The sequence below is a fragment of the Psammomys obesus genome, unplaced genomic scaffold (genome assembly GCF_907164565.1).
Source record: "Psammomys obesus unplaced genomic scaffold, mPsaObe1.curated_primary_1811, whole genome shotgun sequence".
Lineage (NCBI taxonomy): Eukaryota > Metazoa > Chordata > Mammalia > Rodentia > Muridae > Psammomys > Psammomys obesus.
Window position 1 is genome coordinate 1,060,043 of NW_026596039.1, and position 10,062 is coordinate 1,070,104.

Sequence of the window (10,062 nt, forward strand, 5' to 3'; positions counted from 1 at the left end):
ATATATATATATATATATATATATATATATATATATATATATATATAATAGAAAGATATACACATAGTATTTTCTTGGTGATAAAGTGAGTTATCACATTTATCTTATTGTTGCTCATTGGTCATGTCTCTCCTCTGGAATGTGACCTTGTAAAAATTTTGGCTCTTTTTTTTTTTTTTTGGTTTGTTTCCTACTCCATCTTTTTGGAGAGGTTGGTATCTGAATCAAGTAAGCATTTGTTAAGAGAATGAATGAATGAACTGACTGATACTACACCAGCTGTTGACCCTTCATAGGCTCTTTCTGGGAAAATACTATTTTCCACACATTCTAGTTGTCCTAGATCCCAAGCAGATAATACAAATGTTACTGATTCTAAGCTATGCACTTAATGCTTTCTCTTGGGCCCTCGGTACAGTTGGCTGCCTGGTCCTGTTGGTTTGTTTCATTTCTGAGTATCCCACCCCATTATTACCTCACTAGAAAGGTCTGGCTTGTGTGCATGCATCTGTCTGTGTCTAGAGATATTAAGCTTTGTACCACCACAATGAGTATGTGAGACAAGTCAACTTAAAAGGAAGAAAGGCTTATTTTGCTTAGAGATTCCAGTCTGTGTCTAGTTGGCTCTGTTGTCATCATTGTGGGATCATGTGTCAGAGACACCTGTTCACTTAAGGGACCTGGAGGAAGAGGTTGGGGAAAGAGACTGGCATCTTAATATCCACTTTGAAATCAACTTCCCAGTGCCCTAACTTCTTCCTCTTAGGCCATGTCTCTTAAAGATTGTTCTACCTCATTACCAGCGCCATAGGCTGTGGACCAGTTCTTTCATATGTGCACTTTTGTGGATATTCAAGTTCTAAGCTAGGTAACAAACATCAAAATGCTTCATGGCCAGTCAGTTTCTCTGTCCAGTCACCGTGCTCTCTTTACTCTGTCGGAGTTTTGGTGGCATTCGTTGAACTGAAATTCCATTAAGGCTGACCATTTTCCTGCCCTCAGTTGAGCCACAACACTCTGTAGCCAGGGCTCCCATCATTCACAGAATCAAATAGCAACCGTGTTCACACACTGGCCAGCTGCCTTTCCATCAAGCCCCACCCAGGTGGACTGCACCCTCTTTCAAAAGAGCTGTCCATCTCCTTCAAGGACTGCTTCTCAAAGAAGCAGTGATCCTTGGACAGCCTCTCATATGGTCTTTGCCTTGCTGTGTGTGCGTGTGTGTGTGTGTGTGTGTGTGTGTGTGTTTTAACTCTTAACTATATTGTGAGGCCACGTCTTTGTACAACAGGGATCACTGTCTATTTGAAATGTATACTCAAATTGCTGTACTACCAATTTAGCTTTCAATCCATACTACTTCATGTGGTTGCATATTAACTCCATTTTGTTATGCTCAGATCTGCCCCTCCAGCAAAGCTTTATAGCTTTTTAGGTACTTGTTCCAGCTAGCTACTACTTTGTCACAAACTGCTTCTAGAGTCCATGGTGCAGAATAACCTTTGTGTTACAGTCCACATACCCAAGGCACAGGGAGTCAGGTGATCTTGTCTAGGCCCCCCTGGGCTTGTTCAGAGCTCTGTGTCTTAGTCGGGACTCAGCTCCAGATGAAGCAGAGCTGGACTTGTTAGATGGACAGCTCCCATCCACAGATGTCTTAGGGTTTCTGTTGCTACGATGAAACACCATACACCATTACAAAAAAAAAAAAAAAAAAAAGCAAGTTGGGGAGGAAAGGGTTTATTTGGCTTATGTACTTTCAGGTGATAGTCCGTCACTGGAGGAAGTCAGGACAGGAGCCTGGAGGAACCTGGAGGACAGGAGCAGGGCAGGAACCTGGAGGCAGGAGCTGATGCAGAGGCCATGGAGGGGTGCTGCTTACTGGCTTGCTTCCCATGGCTGAACAAGCTGTGGCAACCCAGGACTACCAGCCCAGGGATGGATGGCACCACTCACCATGAGCTGGGCTCTAACTAAAGATCAGTAATTGAGAAAAAGCCTTGCAGCTGGGTCTCATGGAGGCATTTCCTTAACTGAGGCTCCTCTGATGATGCTAGTTTGTCTGAAGTTGATATAAAACCAGCTGGCACAACAGCTCTCACCTTTGTCTAGAGAGCAGTAGGCTAGCCCAGGCACTTTCCTCTGTTGGTGATGACAAAAGTACAGAAACACAAGTAGACCAGGCAAGGCCTTCTGAAGCATAGGCTAGGCAAGGGCACATTAATCTCAGCTTCCACAAAAGCCAAAACAAGCCTCATGGTTGAACTTAGAATCAAGGGTTGAGGAATATACTCTTTTTTTTTTTTTTTTTTTTTTTTTTTTTTTTTTTTTTTTTTTTTGTAGTAGGAAGAACTATGTGGCTCTAAGAAAGACTGAAGAATTTTGGTGTTTTTTTGCAACTTGCCACACACAGCATGTTTTTTTTTTTTTTTTTTTTTTTTTTTTTTCTGCACAGTCATCTATTCCTTCCCCATTGTAACAAATTGCCCTAGATCAGTAGCTTAAAACATTATTTCATCTACTTAGATTCCATGGGCTGGCTAGGCTGAGCTAAGATGGGATGGTTCATCTCTGTTCTGTGTGTTGTTAGTGAGGCTTGCCTGTGTGGCCATAATTTGACTTACAGGATCTAGAATTCACATGGCTGGCCCCTCTGCTGGTATTTCTAGTTGTCTCTGTAAGCTGTCCAAGATCTCCTATCTTTACAATTTCTCTAGCAGAGTAGCTGAAATTTTTTGTTCTCTCATGGCTATTGCATGGTTCTAAGAACATGAAGCCATAAGCAAAGGCTTCTGGGGAAAGACTCAAGAGCTGCATAAAAATGTTGCCACACTCTTGATCAGCAAAACATAGGGCCAGCCTGGATTGAGTGGGAGCTAGACTAAGCCTCACAATACATTGTAAGAGGCCATGTGGTTGTTGGAGATTGTGTCACTCATCTTTGGAAAGACCCTGAATAATGTGAAGTGCTTAGAAAATACTTGAATAAATGTTTGGACAGAACAGTGGAACAGAAGCAAAGTGTCAATGAAAAGAAGCATCCAGGGTCCAAAGCAGTAAAAATGACAGCACCTTTCATTTTTAGCTATCCTCATATGAGTTGATGAACTCATCAGATTATGGATTTCCCGAGATCCGCTGGCATCAAACAGCAGACTTCGGCTATGTCCCCAACCTGAGGATGCCCAATACTTTCATGGCTGTCACCATGGATCTCTGTGATAGGGACTCACCTTTCGGCAGGTATGGTTTGCTTCTTCAGCTTTGCTCTACTAGTGAATGTTCTTGCCTGTAGTCTTTTACTGTGATGGTCACTTATCATGGGGTGGATTAGACTACGGGTTGGAGCTTAGACATACTATGTATCAGTCATTATGCTGGGATGTGCTGTAATCACCCAGATGTAGCTCAGTGGTAGAATGCTGTCTAACCTGCCTTATGCTCTGAGTTCGAGCCCTAGTACCATCACTCCCTGTGGCTTGTTAGTCTACTTTCTTTTAGAACCCAGGACCACCAGCCCATGGGTGGCATCGCCCACAGTGGGTTGGGCCTTCCCACATCAATCATCAACCAAGAAAATTCACCACCGGCTTTCCCATAGGCCAATATGGTGGGGGCATATTGTCAGTTGAGGTTCTCTCTTCTAAAATGACTTGACCTTGTGTCAAGATAACATAAAACTAGCCAGCGTACAACACAAGTCACGAAACTAATGCATCACTAATTGCTCACAGTGCATCACTAAACTCAATCATGAATATAATCACCTTCAGCGAGAGCAGACCATGGAATTCTAATATGGATGCAGGGAAGAGTGGCATTTTTGTTGTCAGCTCCAACAAATATTTCAAATATGAAACAGAGCCTGATACATTACCTTTAGTTATAGAAGGAACTTGATAATACTAAATGAACAAATAAAAGGCAGACAGACCAAAATGATGAACATCTGATCAGATGAAGGAGGGCTTTTAGTGGCAGGAAATAGATGTTAGCTGCCCTAGGCTCGGGTTATTGCAGCATATTTCAGCAGAGATGATTGATACATAGTAGGCCTAAGTGCAACCAGAGTCCAGTCCATTTCCTTACACCCCATCTTCTCTCCTTTTCCTTCTAGCCCTCTGTGGCTATAAGGTTCTCAACCCATTCATTGAAGGCCAGAGCTTCATCTCTGGTTATCTGTTACTATTGTTCTTAGTGCCCATTGATTTTAGCCAACTTTATCCTTTCTTTCCTCTTTTCTTTCTTCTTCTTCCTTTTTTTTTCTTTAACAACTTGAGACAGGATCTCACTGTGTTGACCAGAATGCTTGAACTTGTGATCTTTCTGCCTCTGCCTTATAAGTGCCACGATTATAGGCATGTGCCACCATCCCTAGAAATTCTTTCCTATCCTTCCTCCTTGACGCTTTCCAGAGGACCCCAGTTTGGTCCCCAAACCCTGCATGGTGGTTCATAACTATCTGATACTACTTCTAGAAGATCTGATAGCCCTCTTCTGCCTCTCTTGGTCTCATGTATGCAGGTTAAACATTCATACACATAAAATAAAAACACACCCTTGCAGACTTATTTCCTCCTCCAGTGCTCTGAATGCTCCCTTTGTAACGTGGTTGTTGTTGAGCTCCAACCCCCAACCCCAACTTGTTCTTCTCCCTGTAGCATCCATCCTCGAGATAAACAGACAGTGGCCTATCGACTGCACCTGGGGGCTCGAGCCGTGGCTTACGGTGAGAAAAATCTGACCTTTCAAGGACCACTTCCTAAGAAGATAGAACTCTTGGCTCAAAACGGGCTGCTCAGCCTCACCTATGACCAGGAAATCTGGGTGCAAAGGCAAGATAACAAGACATTTGAGGTGAGACTAGCAGGGGTGGGGGCTGGAGAAAAGGGGTTAACCTTTGTGGTACTTGGGACTCTTTCCTCACTGAGGCCCTTTCATATCACTGCAGTGTGATGAGCAAACAGCTGCTGGTTAGCTGGGGTGGTGGTGGTCTTACCTCAGAGCGACAAATGTGCAGTTACTCATTATTAGTTTGGACACAAGTCTGATAGTGCAACCAAGGAAGGGAAAGTTGGCTCCTAAGAAACCATACTTTTTCTATTTCTTTTCTCAGGGCAGCCACCTTTGTTCAGAAAATGGCCTTATTTGTACTTTATCTGTGAAACGGTCATTACTCTAAAAATAATCCCCTAAACCTTGGTTGTCTTTTTTTTGTTGCACTGTGCTAAAACCAGAAAATCTCAAGAGTGTAGCATCTCCTTTGGAAAGCTTAAGTCTGGTGATTCCCAGCTTTGTATGAATTGATGTAGCAAGTCTGCTTTCTGCTACTATCCAGCAGGGATCACTACTGTGGAATTGGGGCCACTTATTAAAGAAATTAATTAGACTCTTGTAGTTGAGAGTAGAGACATACTTAGATGGAGAGTGTTTGGGGAACCTGAGGCCACCAGGCTGGGAGATGATGTGAGAAGAGGGCACTGTAGGAGATGGGATAATAGTGACGGGCAAACTCCATGCAGGAGTTTACTGCTGAGGGTACCGTCGGTGTCAGTCCGTGGCTTCTATCCACATTGTCTTCAGGTGAATGTAGAGATGCAAAGCAGGCTCTGTGGACGGCACTGTCCCAGTTGTTAGCTGGCCGCCTGCCTTTCAGCTGGCCCTGGACCATTGTTGAGGTTACCACAGCATTTAACCTTTGGGTCCTGGGCAATTTGTATTCTCTGGATTGTTTTCTAACTCAATAGGGTCAGTTAGCCATGGCTGCTTGGTGTCCTGTCCTTACTGCATAGCTCCTCTGGGAATGCTAGAGAGCCACAGCTGGGTTCCTAGCTTATATGCCTGCTGGCTTGCCATCTGGAGTGAGGGACCACTAGAGAATGTTCAGAGGTCCTATCTCTGAATGCTTGATTATTTTTCCCTGTTTCCCTCAGGAACTTATTAATTTTTTAAATTTATTTGAATCATTCAATTAATTGAACATTAAAGTTCCTTTTTGGTGCTGGGGTCAAACCTACGGCCTTTTACATGCTAGGCATGTGCTCTCCTACCAAGCTACACAGACATTTATGATTAACTTGTGCTGTCAACCAAACTCAATCTGGTATGGGTTCTAATTACTGTAGGAAACTGGCCTTTGGCTCAGAGTGGCCTTACTTTCCCCCTTTTCCAGTACGCCTGAAAGAGCCTCCCAGTTTTCGGCACACTCTTCTAACTTGCCTGGCCTTTCTGTTTTTCTCTTATTAGGTGGCCTGCTGCATTGACCATCAGTGCAAATGGCTTCCAGCGCCCATGAACACTTTCTCCACCCAGACCCTGGTCTTGGGTATCAATGTTTGTTTTGGCACAGTGGTTGCTGTTCGCTATGCCTGGACCACGTGGCCCTGTGAATATAAGCAATGTTCTGTTTACCACCCCAGCAGTATCTTGCCAGCGCCTCCCTTCACCGCTGTCATTACACACCAAGATCCTAGACTTAGGGCAGGGCTATCCAAACACCTCTGGAGGAGTACCAGCTCTTTTATACAAGGGCGATTCCTTTAGGTTTGGGCATTTAGGAGTTTAAATGATAACTGTTTGTTTGTTTGTTTTTCAAGACAGGGTTTCTCTGTGTAGGTTTGGGTGTTCTGGAACTCACTCTGTAGACCAGGGTTGCCTCGAACTCAAGTGATCCACCTGCCTCTGCCTTCCAATTGCTGGATTAAAAGCGTGGGCCTCCACCACCCAGCAACGGCTATTGCTTTTAAGGGAAATAAATGCCTCGTTGAATAGCTCCCAGCTAGAGATGCTAGTTGTGTTCTGAGTTATGTTCCTGTATTCTGAGATGAGCAGTGCCTAGCAGACACTCGAAATGCTCATTTTGTCCCGTAGTTAGCCCAAGCCTCTGTGCTGGTCTAATTCTGAACTACAACATTGGGCCTTACTAACATTCACTTCCTTGGTATTGTTGGGAGTGAAATGCCCCATTTTTGCCCCTTCATCCAGAACTGTGGACTCTCAGGCCTGCAAGAGACTTTAAAGGCCCTGGAGGCTCGTGCTTTGTATGTTCTTTACAACCCCCTGAAAACAGCTATGAACGTTTCCATGTGTTTCTTTCTGTGGAGCTGAAATTTTTATTTCATCAAACATTACTACCCCATGACCAATCTTTTAGGCCTCCTTAGACAGACCATGTTTTTGTATCTTCATTAAGCTGCCGCAAAATAACTTGATTTTAGCCCAAATCTTATTCTAAGGCGAATCTTTGAGACATTATCAGTCCCATGTTTAGGCCTAATGGCAGCTGCTAAGGATTGGCCCTACAGAATAGAGAGAGAGGCAGGTATTCAGGCAAAGGATGGGGAAATCACAGTCATAGGGATACATGGGGTAAATAGGTCCTAAAATATGCCTCGGGTCTCTGAGAGGTAAAAGTTTAATGAAGGCTAATCTCCGTTGAAGAAAAAAGTTAGGCTAAAAGGAAAGTACAGGATAAGCTTACAGAACAGCTCTGCAGGTGAAGCAAAGGTAATGATACAGTTTACCATTTAAGTAAAGCCAGCTGGCAGCTCTGAAAAGTGCATCTATTAGACACTGGAACTAAGCCTGGCGTGGGTGGTGGTGGAGAGGTGAGCTGGTCTACACAGTGAGTTCCAGGGCAGCCAGAGTTACCCAGAGAAATACTGTCGTGATGCCCTCTCCCCCGCCCCCTACCCTCCAAAAGAAATCGGAAATAAAAGTATTACAGTTAGTGGCTATAGATCCAGTCAAATTGTTAAGGGTCAGTCTTAGAATGTGCCTTTGAAGCATGGGAAAGGAGTGTAAGTGCCACCTGCATAAAGCTTTCTTGTTCTGTTGATGTGAGAAATGGGAACTGAAGAAATGAGCATTTCTCATCATTCTGTGGGGCTCTGGTGCCATGAGAAGTGGCAAGAAAGATGTGTCAGGAGTTTATTTGGTAAAAAACAAAGACAAAAACCAAACAAACTATACATTTTGTTGCACGGGCCTTTGACCTCTGAGGATTTCTAGCTTACATTTAACTCCTTTGCCCTCTTGCATCTGGCCCATGAAAACAGACGTCTAGTAACCATCAGTTCCTGAGAAAAAGTAGAATCTACCTGTGTCCCTCTGCAGCACCCTGCTGTTAATCTCACTGAATGAGAAAGTAAGGATCGTTACCAGATTCTTTGGTCAAATTATGCAAGCTTTATTTTCTGTCAGACAGGGCTACCTGCCTAAGGTGGGGTTTGAGAAACTAGCACCGAACACGGGAGAGGATGGGCTTTATGTAGTTCAAAAAACCCACAATAGAGGTTTTTCAAGGATTTCCAGAGGAATTCTGGCTGTGTGTACTTAGCTGTACATTTCAAAATTATTGGGCAGAGCATCTTACCAGGGTACATTTAAGGTGTGAGTCAAATTCCATAGGGTAGGGAGAAATTCTAGAAACAGGTTAAAGCATGCTCAAGCTTGAATTTTGCAGCAAACAGAAATGAACTTATTCTGATCTTATAACAAGATGGCTTCCACCCTTAAGCTGGAATCAGGCTTGGTCTATCACTGGTACACATGCCCGTGTTCTGATATGAAGGCTGGTAGATGTACCCAAGAACCCCAAGCCCAAGTTCTCTCATACCCAAGAACTGGAACATACAGTACAAACTTTGTTTCAGGTAATGCATTTAACAATAACGTTTGAATTAAATTTTTAGTGGTTGAATAGTTTAAAACATTGTTTGGGGATTGTGTATTTCTCCAAATGGAGAGAATTTGTAGCTATTTGAAAATAATCACTGACTAGAAAGAGTGTAAGTAAAAAAAACAGCCCCAAATCATCACTGAAGGAAAAACACTGCCATGCTGAACTTTGGCCTGGCTTATCTTGTATTGTATTCCTTATAGCGTATGTATGTATGTATATAATAGTTAATACCAACCTTTCCATGTCTGAAATTTTTTTGTGGGATATGAACTTAAAAGATATAGGTGTTGACAATCCTTAAGTTTTGTTGTTGTTTTTTTTTTTCTTTCTTCAAATTAATTAATTATTTATTTTTTTGAGGCTATATAGTGCTGGCTGTCCTGGAACTACTTAGATCAGGCTGGCCTTGAACTCATAGAGATCCACCTTCCTGTACCTCTGAATTACTGGGATTAAAGGCGTGTGCCACTATACCCAGCAACTCCTTAAATTTATGCAGTTAGTGAATTAAGGTTTGTGGTTCAAAAATTGTGAGCCTGTGATAATCCACTGAATTGTAAAAAATGTCTTTTGAGTCAAGAGTCTCACTTTCAGTCTTGGCTGGCTTTGAACTCACAGATCTGCCTGCTTTTCCATTGCTTGGATTAAAGGTGTGTAATGCCATGTCTGACTTAAGATGAAACTTTGTTATTCAGGTTGTAATCCAATGGGCCGATATTTTTATATGGTAAAAGGAGCATGCTGTAGTAACTTGACACGCAAACACGACCAGTTCGCAGGACTATTCTACTTGTGTCCTCTCTTCTTCCAGGCTGGCAGACATGGAGCTATCAACAGCTCAAGTAATACGGTACACTGATGCAGAAGTAGGTGGTATAGAAAGTCCCGCCCACATTAATGCTGTATGTAGGGTCCAAAAGGTACAGCTGTGTAGAGTTTGGTCAAAGTGAAACAACTTGGGTCTATATGGAGGAAGGGAACCGATCTTCAGCTCTGTCATAGCTGAACATGTGTAAACAGTGGGTAGAAGCATTCTTCAATAAGGCTGAGTTAAGAGGACTTTATACCCTCAGAAGAGGTGTTAAATTTGACAAGAAAGGACAACCAGGCCTGGGCTGTACAGGCTGGAGATCCCATACCCTATCAGAGTCAGGTGTATTAAGTTTTCAGCATCTGTTTACTTCATGACATGATATGGACTGGATCTGTTAATCCCAACCCTTCATAATGTTACAGTTATACCCTTACGAAGGAAAGGAGGTCAAAATGGCTCTGCATAAAATTAGTTCTCCCTTCCACCATGCAGTCATAGCAAGACAGCTATCTAAGAACCAGGGGACAAGCTATCACCAGACATCTTGAACTTTGACTTCCCAGGC

General features: G+C 43.1%; 1 protein-coding gene across 2 annotated transcripts in view; it reads left to right on the forward strand.

Annotated features, from left to right (window-relative positions):
- Nucleotides 1-10,054, forward strand: part of Siae (sialic acid acetylesterase) — a 35,844-nt gene extending 25,790 nt beyond the window's left edge. For both annotated transcript variants that reach the window (XM_055621735.1, XM_055621734.1), the window contains 3 exons: nt 3,086-3,243; nt 4,662-4,857; nt 6,247-10,054. In XM_055621735.1, coding sequence (XP_055477710.1) covers nt 3,086-3,243; nt 4,662-4,857; nt 6,247-6,543 — 651 coding nt within the window. In that variant the 3' untranslated portion in view covers nt 6,544-10,054. The remainder of the gene's footprint in view (nt 1-3,085; nt 3,244-4,661; nt 4,858-6,246) is intronic.
- Nucleotides 10,055-10,062: the final 8 nt, after the last annotated feature.